Raw genomic sequence first — 15465 nt, 5'->3', positions numbered from 1 at the left:
CAGACGTATATATATCCTTTCTTTCTCTCTTGCACTTTCTGTTCTTGATCTTGCCCGGGTGCTTGGTCAAAAGTAGAACATAGACTACACATATACCCATACCTCTCGGAGCTCACATCTGTACGGACGACTTGTATACCCAACTCGGTCACTTGTTCAGGACATATTCGGACAAAATGTTATCCTTCTTTGGCGATCAGAAGGGCAAACCTCCTCCCAAGACCACCATTGTATCAAAAGTAGCTGTTCGGAAACCTCTGCCAAAGACCGGTCCTTCGCCGGTCTCCACCCTTAACCGATCCTCAAACGGTCTCCTGGCTGTACCCAGCTCTTCCAATGGAGTGAAGAAGAACGGTACTTCCCCATCCAGTAAAACACCATTATCATCTACATCGAAACCTGGATCTTCTTCCTCTTCTACCTTCACCCCTAAGAGGCCTTTTCCTGAAAGATCTTCACCTACTCGAATATCTTCTCCGTCGAAGCCAATCAAAAGGAAAGCTTCGTCAAACAAAATCGAGAGAATCCAATCTGAATCCGAATCATCGTCCTCCTCTGATTCTGGGGGATCTTCGGAAGAAGATGCCTTGGATCCGAAACCCAAACGACGCAGATTCCGCACAGGAACGAGTAGCACCACGCCTTTTCCTGGTGAAGAGGAAGTGGGAAGAAACATCTTTTGCCTAGATAAGGTGGATATGCGAGGAGAATGGGGCAGAGGATGGGTAGGATTCGTAGGTTGTGAAGAAGTCGTCAGAGGAAGTATGAGAGGTTGGGCCGGGGGTAACGCTGGAGACGGACTTAAGAATTTGGACAAATACCAGGCTTGTGAGTGATCTTTTCCGGAACTTGTGCGAAAAGACATCGCTGATGGCCGTTGTGAATAGATTTCCCTCAACCTGGTTTCGAGAAGGGGGATGAATTGCCTTCTGTAGAACTTCTGTATCCAGCAGTAGGGTGTAGAGAAAAGTTAGCTTTCGTCCATGAGCAGGATTTTTCAGAGGCTGAGCTGACCTTCTTACAGATTTATATTGCTCACTCCCATATCACACCGAGAGTACAATCCCATAAGCGAGTTACGCTCCGCCCTTCGATTAATCCTTGAGCGTGAGCTACATCTCGCTAGCGTCGACGGCTTGCGACCCAGCTGACACGAACATCACCATTTAGACTACGTTCCACCATCCCATCAACATATCTTTGGCACCTTATCTGACACTTTCACCGAGCCTACCGAGACTGCTTCCGCCATTCCGTCTCGTCTCGCCTCGCCTCATCCCGGCTCACTTGCGACTCCACCACCAGATGCTGGCTCTTCCCCAACTCCCTTCGTTCCGTCAGAAACGATCGGAGACGCTTTGCGTAAAGCTTTAGCACCCAATCGGCGAGATGGACCCGGGTTCGTTCGAGCGATGGAGAGATTCAACACCGCCATGGAGGAGCTACAAACCGATGGCAGTCTGAAAGAATGGCTGAGAACTAAGGGAAGAGGGATGAAGTCCAGGGATTGGTCAATTCTAGTCGATGCAGTGCATGATCAGGCTTATTCTAGAGTTGTAGGACCATACTCTAATGAGCTTGAGGTGAGTACGTTCCTGATATAGAGTCGTTGTGACGCTCATAAATTTGATCTTAGCACCACCCCAAACACCCGGATGAGGTCGCCAAAGCTATTATGGGGAAGGAGGACGCCTACGGAGAGCTGAGACACAAGTGAGTCTTTCGAATCCCCAAGAAATCGAAAGATCGGTTGACTTCTTGCTTCGCAGTTTCATGAGCCAGGTGATCCAGCAAACCAACCTCACTCCGGACTCCGTGTTGTGAGTACAATCCCATCTGTGTGTTTTTTTTTTATATTTTTGATGCTGATGGAGTGCGATGTTCCAGTGTCGATCTGGGCAGCGGTGTCGGTAATTGTGTGTTGCAAGCGGCTCTACAGGCCGGTTCTCGAAGGTGAGTGCTCCTTCGCCTGCTTGTGCAACGAGTGACTCAACTTGACATCGAATTGCAGCTACGGATTCGAACTGCTACCGGTCCCTGCACGTTGTGCTCGACTTCAAGTTCGTGAGGTTCAAAGACGCTGGGCAATGTGGGCTTTGAAGGGGAATGTGGAGGTTGAAGTCCATGAAGGCGATTTTCGAATTCATCCAGTCGTCGCGAAGCGACTTTGCGAGGCTGATGTTGTGGTGCGTACACGTCAAGCCGAAGATACAGTATGAGTTCCGGAGACGGTCAAGCTTACTATCATTTGCACGCAGCTGGTCAATAACGAGGTTTTCCCCTCGTCTCTGAACATCGACCTAACCAATATGTTCCTGGATTTGAAAGAAGGCGCGACAATCGTTAGTCTCAAGCCATTCGTCCCAGAAGGATTCAGAATGAACGAGAGTAACGTGAGTGGGGGTTCTGTCTTCCACGAGATCCTTCTAGAGGGACGCAATGGGCCATGCTGAGAATTTTCATATGTGTCCTGCAGTGCGATAGCTTTGCAGCAATCGTTCGCTCATCTCAACATATATACTACAAAGATTGGGTATCATGGAAAGGTGACTCCGGGAGATATTACGTGCAGAAGATCGATAGATCTATGAGAGCCAAGTTTGAGGAGGAGATGAGCGGGAGAAGGCGGCGGTAGCTGTAATGTCTAAGAGGGAAGATCATCATGGGAATATCTAGACGGAAGAATCTACTGTCAACTAATCTAAATAATGTTTGAATCGGATGTGCTGCTGAGGATTGGTCACACAGATGGGAGCAGTGGTGATGCATATGCCAGGTCTTTGAGCGTGCAATGGTTGTATGAAGAGATATATGTGATGGTACAGCTCTTCTTGGTTGTGCTGTGATGTTGTGCGAGGTCCAATCTCCGTTCCCTCACCGTACTCTCGTTACTATGGCCCCTCTATCTCTCTCTTTCTCGTCGTTTTATTCTGATTCGTGCCCTTGTCGATTACTCTGGTGAGACTACACCGACCTGAGCTGGTCTCAAAACCCTATTTCCTATCGTCCACCCTTCCTTACTGACATCGAAGATCTCCCCTGGACCATGAGAAGTTCCATCCTTCTTCGGGGGAGCGACCTCCTTCGGAACGGTAAACACTGCTTCATGCATATTCGGATCGAACTGTTCGCCCAACAGATCATCCACCTTCTTGACGCCGTGCTGTTCGAATGTCTTCAACAGAGCTTTGTGAGTCAACTCGACACCCTGATGTAAGTCTGCGAGGGCTTTGTTCTCGGCGGGGATAGGTTGGGGGACGTGTTTGAGGGCGGTGGTGAGGACGTCGGCTGTGGAGAGGAGGGCTCGGGCGAACGAGGTGATGGCGAATTCGGATGCTTTGGCTTTTTCTTCGTTGGCTCGTCGAGTAGCTGTTTGGACATCGGCTCGGAGGTATTGCATTTCCTTCTGTGTAGGGTAAGGTGGTTGATATAATGGAAAGGAAGTGGTGGTGGACAGTGAATAAGAGACATGGAAGAATTTGTACACAATCATAGTGAGAGGGCGGGTAGGTGACGACAACACAAGTGGCGGCGATAGCGAAGTGATCACGCGACGAGGGGCGAGATGCCGGAGAGCAAGAGCGACAAATGCGAAAAGTGTTGAAAGCAGACGAGGCAGTGATCGATTGACGGTACGAGTAGCAAATAGCAAGAGAGAATGTTTGGAAAGTCAGTTATCGCTCAGCTAAGATTGCTCTGTAAAGCAACCGCTCTGAACCCACCTTCATCTCCTTCACTTGCTCCTCAAACTCAGCCGCCTTCTTATCGGCCTCTTTCTTTCCCGCTTCTAGCTCTGCCAACCTCTTATCTTCCTGCGCATGGAATGTCTCTTCGCTCGATTTCGATGATTCAGAGTATGGTCGAGAGATGACACCGAATCGAGCGGCGGAGACAGGAGCTTGAGCGACCGGTCGAAGGGGGACTGACCGGGTCAGGGATCGGAGAGGGGATGTAAGTGATCGTGGGTTCATTCTGACGTCGCGGTTCGTTCTGTCTGTAGTGAGGAAGGGTAGGTTGATCTATACTGATTCTCGACTGTTGAAATAGGTGGCGATGGTAGCTGGTGGAAAAAAAAGTCATACATATACTTGATGCAATCCCGAAAAGATCCGTTCTGGTTGGCACGGAATCAATCTGTTGATTACATAATACGAGGTGTATTCCGGCGATTTGACATATCTCCGAGAAGGGTCAACGCTCTCTCTCTCTCTTCCCCTCTGCTCATTCAGCGAGGCCACACATAACATATAGGACACCAATCCATTTGTCTGTTACTGCTTGGAACCACATTGCAACATCCTCCATCACTCGAAAGAAAGGCAGGGGGATACTCAAACATAGGGTCAGGTTCACACTCTCAGCGCGAAGAAGATCGGCTCCGTGGATGTCACCGAATTCCATTCAATAACTATACCCGCCAAACCAACAGAACAACAACCACTCTTTCCCCTGCCCTCTCCACCATGTCCGAAGAGAAGCCCGTCGAGGCGTCTCCCGCACCTCCCACTACCGATGCTGAACCCACCCCGGCTCCTGCCACCGGTGACGACAACACACCCTCTCGAGCTGTGCCATCCGATTCTGCTGAACCGGTTATCGATCCCGAATTAATGGACCTCCCCGCCCCTCCACACCATAGACCTACACCACCGACATCCACCGACGACGCGAACGGGACAACCACCAAATCACCCGCCGCTGGTAACAACAACAACAACGAAGCAGAAAAGGAGTATCAACATCCTCCTCGCGAGCCTGGGACGATGGGAATAATCGAATCAATAGCATCTGCACCTGATCCGAGACCCACTGACTTCCAAGTACCGAAAGACGAAGGGATCGACCTTGAAGCTCTGGAAAATGCAGCGGATGATATGGATATCCCTGGAAGCCCGACAGCCAAACTCATGAGAGCTATTGCTCCTCCCAACGCGACTCAACCCAATCCCAACTGGCCTCCTGTAAGTGAAAAATACCCAATCCCACGTTTGTTGTCAACATTAGATTAGAAAGATCGGGGTGGCACTGCCGCAATCATCATATCTTATCCATCACCAACTCTTTCTCTCTTCTTTGCATACAAACTGATCCGTGGCGGTTGCTTTAGCCTCCGCCAAATGCAAGTGTCAATTTGTTCATCGGTGAGTGTGATGCTTGTAACGGATAAATGCAAGGCAGAAAAGGTGACTAATATGCTGCTCATCAGGTCGTGCATTACTGTCCAACGGAAATGATAATTGGCCATTGGTGAGCCGACGAGCATTCATTCACCGGCTTGTGCAAATATTGCAGATGTGATTAGACCTCCGCTGATGTTTCTTTCCTCTCGTCAACCCTCATCCCTACCATTCACCCTTCCCCCGTCAACTGTGTTTCATTACACCTTTCTTCCCTTTTTCCTCACCCTCCCTAAATGTAATTCTGTCGGGTTACGCGCACACGTAGAAACCCAACGACATTGTCAACTGGATCCGAAAACACTATCCCGCCGAATGGGATGGTGACGAAGGGCGATGTTCTGCGCATCGGGTTCGGACCTACCTCGCTCGTAAGGGCGCCGACATGTACTACGAGAAACTCAATCAAGGATGTATTGCTGGCTGGCGTATTCGTCAGAACCATCTCTGGAGATTCGAGAACGGCGGATTCCAAGGGAGAGGAATGAAACAAGAAGAAGCGATTGCGAATGCGGCGAAGGAGAACGAGGCGATTGCTACTGCTGCTAGAAAAGAAGCAGCCGCTTTGGCTCTGGCTCAAGGGCACCCTAACGTCAAGGTCTCCATGAGTGAGCCCGGAATCAGTGATGGTGCTCCTCCTCCGAAGAAGGTGAAAGCGTTCAAGGGTCAGAGCAGAAGAAAAAACATCAAAAAGCCGGACGCATTTGACGGCGATCTGAGTTTAGTCTCAAATCTCGGAAGCGAGCACCCAGGCGATCACTCATATTACGACCCATCATCTTCTCACCACGATCAATCACAATCACAACCACAGACACTCTACTCTCATCTTGATCCTCACTCCCAAGCTGGCCCTTCCACATCGACTTCTCAACAGGCCGAGACAAACACTACCAACGGCGGTACGGCTGACGATGCTCATCTCCACCTTGACACCGCGGGACTGGCGAATGCAGACGGTACACCTGTCGACATGAATATGGTACAACAAGCGATCAACGCGGCGGGAGCAGGGATGGACGATATGGACATGGGAATCGAACTGCCGATTGAAATGCAAATGCATTCGACAGAACACGACGTTGGGTCGGATGACAGAGGGTTTGGCGGTTATGGTCAACAAGCCCAACACCACCCATATACCCCGCACGATCAGACATACGGTTACACGGGCTAAAGGTATTGCAGTATGGGAATGAATGTGGTTGACATGGAGAGAGATTGTTCAGCCATGTAGCTGGGGCGCCTGGACAGGAAAGAAGAAAGACCAAAGCAATGTGTGCGAAGCGGCTGGTCGGAGTTACCTTATAGGACAGTCGGGGTCCGTTGAAGGGATGTTGTAGATTTCATTCCAATCCGTTTTGTCTTTGCCTTTCATTTTGCTCTGTTCTCATCAAGACCTCTCATGTCAGCCTTCAATTGGGGGCAGATCTGGCCCCACCACAAGAGGCAAGGAAGTCGGATGGACTCCCGTAATATATACTACTGTTCCTATGTGATACCATACATGTTTCCCTCTTCCGTTTGATAAGCCGTGGTACCGTGTGGTGCAACGGGTTTATTTCGATGGAGGCCAGCGGAGATGACCGGGTAACAAATCCGGTGGATGGTTAGACACCGCGTGTATCCATCTGTTTGTTGTCTGATCTTGGAGATCGATCTGGTATGATCGCTCCCTCTCACAGCGAATCTCAGCTTGATCCTCATCGTCACTTCTGGATCTGCTATCTGACCCATCTTCTCTTCGCTCCGTTCCATCTATCTCCCATCAACGACACCAACACACAAAATGCGAGCTGGTATCCTCCTCACTCTCCTCCCTTTCCTAGGTCTATCAAGTACCGCTCTCCAACTCCCCCATTTCCCATCGTCCCCTCAAGATGCCTTGAACATCGCCGATTCCCTCGTCCATTCTCAGATCCCATCTACTCCCGGTGAAGGTATTGGGAGGACCAGTGTGGGTAATGCCAATGATATCAACTTGGAGAGCGTGGGCGAGGAGTTTACGGTGTTGACTCATAAGAAATTCCCAGTGAGTTGGCAAGGAAATCTGGAAGGATTCGAGACCAGGAATTGCAGATGCCATCAAAGAGCTCAGACAAGGGGGCTAGGGGGGATTGGATCAGAAACGGAGCAGAATTGCTATCATGATCGTGCAGATAGCCGATCACTGATTTGATTGATCTATCTCCCGCAGGACCACAGAGTGAGGATCAAGTCGACTACCGGTTGGTGCGATCCAGACGTCCGATCTTACACAGGGTGAGCGCAGTTTCGACTCTTGCCAGAACCCGTGCTGCACCCTCGCCTTACGCCAGATGACGCTCCTTCCAATCGTGTATCCATCGCTTGATCTTCGACTCACCTTCAGAGCTCTCCTGCAGCTACCTCGATGTGGGCTTCGGCAAAGACCTCTTTTTCTACTTCTTCGAATCTCGATCCAAACCTGCGGAAGATCCAGTGGTCATGTGGATCAACGGTATGTCTGACATAATCCCGGAATCATTCCCGTCCGTATAGCGTTGCTGAAAAGTCTGCTATATATCACAGGAGGACCGGGATGTTCGAGTGCTCTCGGTCTACTCATGGAGCTTGGTCCTTGCTCCGTCAAGGACGACCCAAAGACTGTCAATGACACCAAGGTCAACCCTTACTCGTGGAATAACAATGTGAGTTGAGGAAACAGCTTCGATAGATCGCAACAGATAGGCTGACCGGTTTCTTCCCTTACAGGCAAACATATTCTTCTTGGACCAGCCTATCGGTGTCGGGTTCAGTCATGCAGAGAACGGCCAGGTCAGCATCAAATCCTTACAGTGGGGTTGTACATGTGAGAATTACAGCTGAAGTTGATCAATGTGATTAGGCAGTTGGTACCACTGAAGCTGCCGCCGTGGATGTACAAGCTTTCATCTCGATTGTGAGTAGTTACAATTTCGTTCCCACAGAGACAGTCATAGGTAGCGGTCGATTTGAAGCTAATAACCACGGGTGTTTGTAGTTCTTCGAAACTTTCAAGGAATTCGAGGGTAGACCTTTCCACATGTCCGGTGAATCTTACGGTGTACGTGTCTCCGATTCGTCTTCAAGCCCAAAATCGTCAAGGCTAACCTTCAGCTTAGGGTCGATATCTTCCGGTCTTCGCCTCTGCTGTGATAGATGGCAACAAAGCACTCATTGCCGAGGGGAAGACGCCTATTAACCTTCAGAGTGTATTGATTGGTAATGGCGGAACCGACTTCTGTGAGTATGCAGATACGTTTTTGCCTTCAAAGATATGCAGTTCACATCCATTGATCAGACTCGCTTGAGGAATCGTACTTCGACTATGTGAGTTTTGGAAATTGTCGATATATGGACGAGTTCACATTTATAATGGGTACTGCAGCTCTGCACTCCACAAGACGATATGGCAGAGCCGGTTCTGTCCATCGAGAGATGTGTTGCCATGGCCCAAGCTGCAAGTCTACTTCCTCACAGCCTTGTCGCATAGGTTGACTGTGCTGATGGTCAAAAACAGGTTCCCAAATGTCACAAATACACCCAAAAGAGCTGTATCGAATCTCATGACTACACCGCATGTACCATAGCCATGAACTACTGTCAAGATAGTCTGGGCGGTCTCTTTGTGGCGGCTCAGGTCAACCCTTACGATGTGACCAAATCGTGTACTGTTGAACAACTCTCTGACTCTCTCTGCTACCCCGTCACGTAAGCGAAGGCTCGTTGAACGATTCGCTTTCGAATTCGAAAAAGCTGTATAATTGACCATGAAACATAGGAAGAAGATCACCAAATATTTGGATCTGCCTGATGTCCGGAAGGCTCTAGGCGTGGACAGTACCGTCGGGAATTACTCGAGCTGTAATGGACCTGTAGGGATGAATTTCGCCCTAAATTTGGACCTGACAGGACAAACTTGGCTCTACGTCGCCCAGCTTCTCCATCGAGGTATCAGAGTTCTGAACGTGAGTCGATCATCCGAGATATCAGATCTATCTGGATCTCACTTAGGGCTGTGAGCTCGGAAGGAATGCTGATAGTTGCTCGACTCCATCTAGTACGTTGGCCAACGTGACTTCATCTGTAACCATGTCGCCAATGAGAAGTGGATGGAGAAGCTCGAATGGACTGGTAAGGCACAGTACAATGCTGCTGAGTTTGGCGAGTGGACCGTCGATGGAAAGGCGGCAGGAACATACAAGACCTCTGGTAACTTGACCGTGAGTGTGGCAATGAATCGACGAGGACAGTGAGCCTTGTCGCTAATGTGTGCTTCTTTATCAGATGTTGAAGATCAAGGGAGCTGGACATATGGTTCCTTACGATAAGCCTCTGGAGGCTTTGACCATGTTTAACTCATGGTTGAGCGCAGATGCCTTGAGCAAGTAAGATGCTGGCGAGAGAAGTAAACGGGAATGGGGGATGTCATCTCCATGCAGACGGGAAGCCTCAATTTAAAAGTAGAGGATGAGCAAAGATACATACGGATCTAAAAGGTGCAGACGTGGCAAGATGCATCGAGCATGTTGACTGCGTGCGACTTGACACATTCGACTCGATGATATGGACATTCCACCTCGCTTCTGACTCTTGCTATCTATCCTTTTTGGCTTGATACGATATGAACGGTGCGTGCCTGAATTGGGGGTGTAACAACACAAAATTTCCCTTTGGACTCGCTCACTTGCTGAAACTGTTTTTGGCTATCTATCTCTTCTCCACCCTCTCTTTATCACTGCATTGACCACTTGATTGACCGCCCATCATGTCTTCCTCGTCCGGTCCCGCTGCTACTGAGGAGATCCACAGTCTTTATGACACCATCCTCATCTTGGATTTCGGATCTCAGGTAAGTGATGAAGATCAGTTTACTTCTACCCCTTCTCAAACTCAAACCGTGATTCAAGCCAAGTCTTCTCTACACTGAGACTCAAATGACAACAAAAGCTGATATGATCGATGCTGTCCAACCGACGAACAGTACTCCCACTTGATCACTCGAAGATGTCGTGAAATCAACGTGAGTCCGTTAACCTCTTGTCTTGTCAAGAAGACACAGATGATGGGACTGGAAGCTGATGTTCGAGTCTTATGAAGGTTTATTGCGAGATGTTGCCTTGCACACAGAAGATCTCCGAGCTCAGCTGGAAGCCTAAAGGTGGGTCGGAATCGTAGCTGTAGGCTTTACTACAGAGTGTCTCATTTCGGCGTTCCTCTCCTTCAATGAAATCCCCCTCGAGGCAGATATTCATCTTCTGGAAACCCGTGTATTCTGAATCAATCCATCGTGATCGAGCTCTCTTACTGACAATCTACCCTTCTCCTGTTTATCCAGGTGTCATCCTCTCCGGATCCCCTTACTCCGTCTACGCCCCCGACGCGCCTCACGTCGATCCAGCAGTCTTCGAGCTCGGCGTCCCCATCCTCGGCATCTGCTACGGTCTTCAGGAGATTGCGCGATTCCACGGCGGTAAAGTCGATGCGCACAGTCATCGAGAGTACGGGTATGCCAAGATCGAGGTGGTCAAGACTGGAAAGAAGGAGCAGGACGCGTTGTTCGAGGGGATTGAGATGGAGGAGGATGGTGGTTTGCAGGTGAGTGTGGTGTGTTGGGTCGAAGTGACTATAGCCGGAGAATTGGAGTCTTGGCGGGGAAGATGAGTTGAGTCAGTGGGGTGCAAGTGCCAGCTAGGTGGCCCAGACTTTGGGCGATCAGTGCTGCCGGCGCGCTGTCGATTCAACAAACGGTGTATAAGGAGCTATTTGGCCATGACCCTGTATGACTTGAGGGAGCGCATCAGAGAAGTATGGACGCGAATGTGGATAGAACAAGCCAGGGCAAATCTCCGAACAGAGCGGCTGAAGGCTCACGTACTAATCTTCCAACAGGTCTGGATGTCTCACGGTGATCAACTCACATCCCTCCCTCCTAACTTTGTCACCATCGCTTCCACACCCACCTCTCCCTGGACTTCCATCGCTCACGAGTCGAAACCCATCTACGGTGTCCAGTTCCACCCTGAAGTCTCTCACAGTCCCAAGGGCAAGGAGGTCATCGCCGCCTTCGTGAAGAACGTCTGCGGTATCACCGGTGGCTGGAGCATGGATTCGTTCATCCCTAAGGAGATCGCGAGAATCAGGCAGATCTGCGGAGAGAAAGGTCAGGTCATTGGTGCTGTCAGTGGTGGTGTCGACTCTACTGTCGCGGCGAAGTTGATGCACGAGGCAATCGGTGATCGGTAAGTGCGAGAAATATCCATACATGCTTTTCACGCCTCATCGGTCTAATTCGAATGTATGCAGATTCCACGCAATCATGGTCGACAACGGTGTTCTGCGAAAAGACGAGGGTGCCAAGGTCCACCAAATGCTCACCGTCGACCTCGGCGTCAACCTGACTGTCATCGACGCCTCCGAGCTCTTCCTTTCCAGACTGAAGGGCGTCGAGGACCCCGAGCGAAAGCGAAAGATCATCGGAAACACCTTCATCGAAGTCTTCGAGGCCGAAGCTCTCAAGATCGAGGCGGCTGCTGAGAAGGAGGTCGAGGAGAAGGGTGGTGAAGCGAAGGGAAAGATTGAGTGGTTGTTGCAAGGTACTCTCTACCCCGACGTCATCGAAAGCATCTCCTTCAAGGGACCAAGTGCGACCATCAAGACCCATCACAACGTCGGTGGTCTTCTGGACAACATGAAGTTGAAGTTGATCGAACCTCTGAGAGAGCTCTTCAAAGGCAAGTCCGGCCATTTATTCCTCTCGAGTCACGATACAAGCAGTTGCTGATGTCAAGTCTTTTTCATACCAACAGACGAAGTCCGAGCTCTTGGTCGACTGCTTGACATCCCCGCTCACCTCGTCGGCCGACATCCCTTCCCTGGACCTGGTCTCGCCATCCGAATCCTTGGTGAAGTCACTCGAGACCAAATCAAGATCCTTCAACACGCCGATGATATCTACATTGAGGAAGTCCGAGCTGCAGGTCTTTACGATCAAATCAGTCAGGCCTTCGTCGCTCTCTTGCCTGTGAAGGCTGTCGGTGTCGCTGGTGATGCTAGAACATACGACCAGGTTGTGGCCCTCCGAGCCGTTTCTACCGAGGACTTCATGACTGCCGACTGGTTCGTCTTCCCTCCTCAAGTATTGAAGAAGATCTCTTCAAGAATCACCAACGAGGTGAGCTGTGAAACAAGACAACGTCCACGACGTCGGAACCAGAACTGACTTGGTTCGTGTTCAGGTCAAGGGTGTCAACAGAGTAGTCTACGACATCACCTCCAAGCCTCCAGGAACGTGAGTGCAGTCTGACCCCGCTTATCGACTTCGTCGCACTGACATGTATTTGGCCATAGCGTCGAATGGCTTTAAAGTCTTGCAATAATCCTCTTGGTGTCGGATGCATAGATATTACATACTGCGTACAGAACAGAAAACAGATTTCAGTCCACCAGTGCATCCATGATCATCTTCACCAGGATGGTATCGTTCTTGGCGTCTGACGGAGTCGTCTTGTACTCTGTGGCGTTGACTATAGCGTCGTAGATCAGGGGCAGCTCGATGGTGTAAGGGTCGACGTAAGTTGGTCGGATGATTTGTTCGGAATAGTCGCCCGAAGGTAATTGTCGCTGGATAATCAATTTGATAGGCAGACCTTTGACGTATGGTCTGCAACAGGTGAGGGGCGTCAGTCTTTCTCAAGTCCCCGCTCAAGGGTCAGCCAGTCCGACGACTCTCGTACAGAGTCAGAAGAGGACAGTTTGCATTAGTCTATGTGTGACAAGGGATACCTCACTCACGTATCGTATTGGATTTTGACACGAGAATCATTCGTATACACTTCGATCTGAGCATCAAAGACCGCCACTTCGTCAATTGCCATCTGAGTGGTGAGATCCCTTCATCAGCTGCAGCTCAAGGAAGGATCGACCACCTTCAGCTCTGTGCTCACCTCATAGTACGCCTTGAACCCTTTATACTGGAACAAAGCGGTCCACCACCAACTCTCCCCACGCCCATCATCGCTCCTCGTCGCCATCAAACACTTCTCCGGCATACCCAGAACGTCTCTCATCGCCGAGAGATCGTGACTCCCCAGACTATGGAGGAGTGACCACGAGTGCATGTTCCTATCGTCTGCGAATGCGCGAGACTCGCCAAGGTTGTCGATGAGATTGTCGTGTCGACGTTGATTGAGATCGGAAGTTGCGGAAGCGGGGAAGTCGGTGAAGTAGGATTGGTTCATACCGGATTGAGACGTGAAGTATCTGTTCTGTGCAATTGGCGCAATCAGCAGATGTCACCTGACTCGATGAAGTGGTAACCAAGACTGCCAGAGAGCAAGAAGGTGACTGTCTGCAGGAGGACAGAGGGACAACAGTTGTGAGGTATGGACCCACTCACATTCCCAATGATATCTCTCACCCTCACATACTTTATCTCCTTCCCCTTGATTTCCTCTTTCAACCTCTCCAACGCCGGAGCATATCTCCTCATATACCCTACGAAAATCACTACCCCACTCTTCACTCTAGCCTCCTCGACCATATCGTACTCTGCCAGCGTCTGCGCCATAGGCTTCTCGATCATGACGTGTTTTCCGGCATTTGCGCACTGGACAACATGTTCTGCGTGGTATTGGTCGGCAGTGAGGACGAACACGAGATCGATGAGCGTGGACGAGGATAGCATGTCCGTACTGAAACATCACAAGATGTATGAGCTGACATCCATGATCAGGTGTTTGTGAGAACACTCACACCGAGGTGAATCGAGATTCGATCCCGAATCTCTTCCCACATAGCTCGACTGACTGGACAGAGATATCGCACAGTGCCGTGATCTTGAACTTGTCCGAGGCGACAATCAAGTTGGGGATCTGTCGAATTCACCATTGTCAGTCAGCTTCGGTCAGACTGAAGGCGCCAAGCAAGCGGAGCCTCTCACAGCTGAGTATACAGCATGAGAGAAGACATTGAAATGAAGGGACACAACGACTCACATGAGCCACTTGAGCGACCTCGCCACAACCCAAGATCGCAACATTGAGTATCCTATTAGGGCTCATCTTGTTCGCGTATCCCAGCCCTCAGCAGTCATGAATGTAGTCTGCATGTAAAGAGCGAAAAGGGAAGGATGCTATTATTGCTTTATAGGTGGATACTCTTTACCTACAACACAACACCCTTCGCGGAGGCCCCGTTGTGGACCGGGTATTCACCGCCATTATTCCGTCATTCAGCTTCCGGCGAGTCCGGCCCCGATTGACGTCAACGTATGATGAGCGACGACAGAGTGATGATCTCGTGTCTTAGAGCAACGGTCGAAATGCATGAGATGTCAACGTCGACAAGGCCACGGAAGTAAGATGGCTTGGGTTGGTTCGGCTCCTTGTTCGACTTCTTTCTAGATCTAATCTGATCTGAGTCGCAGTAGATCCTGTGAACGTGGGAAACTGAGCATGTGCAATGCTGCAACTTTCAGCGCCTTTTAAGCGTCACCCACCTCTCTTACGAGGGGACGATGATGTCTGCGATTTGACTCTGTTTCGAACTAGCAACATTCTGACTTTCAACCACCGATGCCCAATTGACCATCCAAGAGAAAAGCAAGAGGTGTGGCTACCGCGACGAGGAACTCACATCCACCGACAGCAAAGAGTCGTCTGCTTCGCTCATTACCGAGCCTCTCATCATCGATACAGGGCCCAAGATCGCGAATAGCCCCAGGTTAGAGGATTGCCTCACCATCATCGTCAACACGTACGATGAAGGGGGCAATCCGTGCAGCCGACGAATGTCGAGATGCAGCCGATTCCTTGGATGTCATACAGTATAGAGTGTCTCTGTTCCATCCGAAGAGGGCAAGGTAGGTCATGCAGTACAAGGATTTCGTTGGCGCCAAGTCGACGACTGACAGATCCATCACAGTACACACTGGCGCGACAAAACGGAGGATCATGCCGAGGCTCTACAGAAAACAATCGCCAGTCGATGCGGATTGGAAGGTATGCTGATGGTAAAAGGGTCTAACACCTTTTTCAAGCACATGATCAAGAAGAACGGAATCGTCTCGGCTCATAGCGAGACAAAGAAGAACCGATCTCCCTCGACATTTCTCCTGATACAACGGTTCTTCTCCTCACATATATGACAGCGCTCAAAGCGTCTTGGGTCAGAAATTCGCGTGCCTCGAGACGGACGTTTCGATTTCTGCGCCAGGTTCGGGTTCACCATACTCAGGAATGGCATCTTCCTGGGCCCTAAGGGACCCCGGTAATGGTAACATAGAATG

At 50.2% G+C, this 15465-nt stretch overlaps 6 protein-coding genes across 6 annotated transcripts; 4 read left to right on the top strand and 2 right to left on the bottom strand.

Moving 5' to 3' along the window:
* Positions 1–176: 176 nt before the first annotated feature.
* On the top strand, positions 177–2635 carry IAR55_006174 (uncharacterized protein; the record flags this gene model as incomplete). The annotated part of the gene is made up of 10 exons (XM_066949261.1): positions 177–828; positions 888–969; positions 1025–1107; positions 1171–1583; positions 1637–1713; positions 1770–1820; positions 1888–1953; positions 2012–2186; positions 2259–2393; positions 2477–2635. 10 exons carry the CDS (start codon positions 177–179, stop codon positions 2633–2635), a joined length of 1893 nt encoding a protein of 630 aa, XP_066800269.1.
* Positions 2636–2950: 315 nt separating this feature from the next.
* IAR55_006173 (uncharacterized protein) lies at positions 2951–3971 on the bottom strand (the record flags this gene model as incomplete). Its single annotated transcript, XM_066949260.1, has 2 exons — positions 2951–3406; positions 3723–3971. 2 exons carry the CDS (start codon positions 3969–3971, stop codon positions 2951–2953), a joined length of 705 nt encoding a protein of 234 aa, XP_066800268.1.
* Positions 3972–4463: 492 nt separating this feature from the next.
* Positions 4464–6354, top strand: IAR55_006172 (uncharacterized protein; the record flags this gene model as incomplete). Its single annotated transcript, XM_066949259.1, has 4 exons — positions 4464–4961; positions 5108–5141; positions 5207–5247; positions 5446–6354. 4 exons carry the CDS (start codon positions 4464–4466, stop codon positions 6352–6354), a joined length of 1482 nt encoding a protein of 493 aa, XP_066800267.1.
* A 612-nt stretch (positions 6355–6966) lies between these two features.
* On the top strand, positions 6967–9569 carry IAR55_006171 (uncharacterized protein; the record flags this gene model as incomplete). The annotated part of the gene is made up of 14 exons (XM_066949258.1): positions 6967–7209; positions 7375–7439; positions 7562–7656; positions 7728–7846; positions 7911–7973; positions 8044–8097; positions 8179–8241; positions 8300–8420; positions 8479–8507; positions 8566–8637; positions 8698–8888; positions 8959–9145; positions 9239–9400; positions 9465–9569. 14 exons carry the CDS (start codon positions 6967–6969, stop codon positions 9567–9569), a joined length of 1569 nt encoding a protein of 522 aa, XP_066800266.1.
* Positions 9570–9945: 376 nt separating this feature from the next.
* Positions 9946–12472, top strand: IAR55_006170 (GMP synthase [glutamine-hydrolyzing]; the record flags this gene model as incomplete). The annotated part of the gene is made up of 8 exons (XM_066949257.1): positions 9946–10029; positions 10162–10200; positions 10278–10338; positions 10516–10775; positions 11070–11419; positions 11484–11911; positions 11987–12351; positions 12416–12472. 8 exons carry the CDS (start codon positions 9946–9948, stop codon positions 12470–12472), a joined length of 1644 nt encoding a protein of 547 aa, XP_066800265.1.
* A 142-nt stretch (positions 12473–12614) lies between these two features.
* Positions 12615–14239, bottom strand: IAR55_006169 (uncharacterized protein; the record flags this gene model as incomplete). The annotated part of the gene is made up of 6 exons (XM_066949256.1): positions 12615–12840; positions 12972–13054; positions 13124–13444; positions 13576–13870; positions 13932–14050; positions 14174–14239. The coding sequence occupies 6 exons, from the start codon at positions 14237–14239 to the stop codon at positions 12615–12617; spliced, it is 1110 nt and encodes a 369-aa protein (XP_066800264.1).
* Between the last annotated feature and the right edge of the window lie 1226 nt (positions 14240–15465).

The sequence above is a fragment of the Kwoniella newhampshirensis genome, chromosome 13, assembly GCF_039105145.1.
Source record: "Kwoniella newhampshirensis strain CBS 13917 chromosome 13, whole genome shotgun sequence".
Lineage (NCBI taxonomy): Eukaryota > Fungi > Basidiomycota > Tremellomycetes > Tremellales > Cryptococcaceae > Kwoniella > Kwoniella newhampshirensis.
The sequence above is the reverse complement of the archived record's forward strand: the minus strand, read 5'-3'. Positions and strand labels throughout refer to the sequence as shown.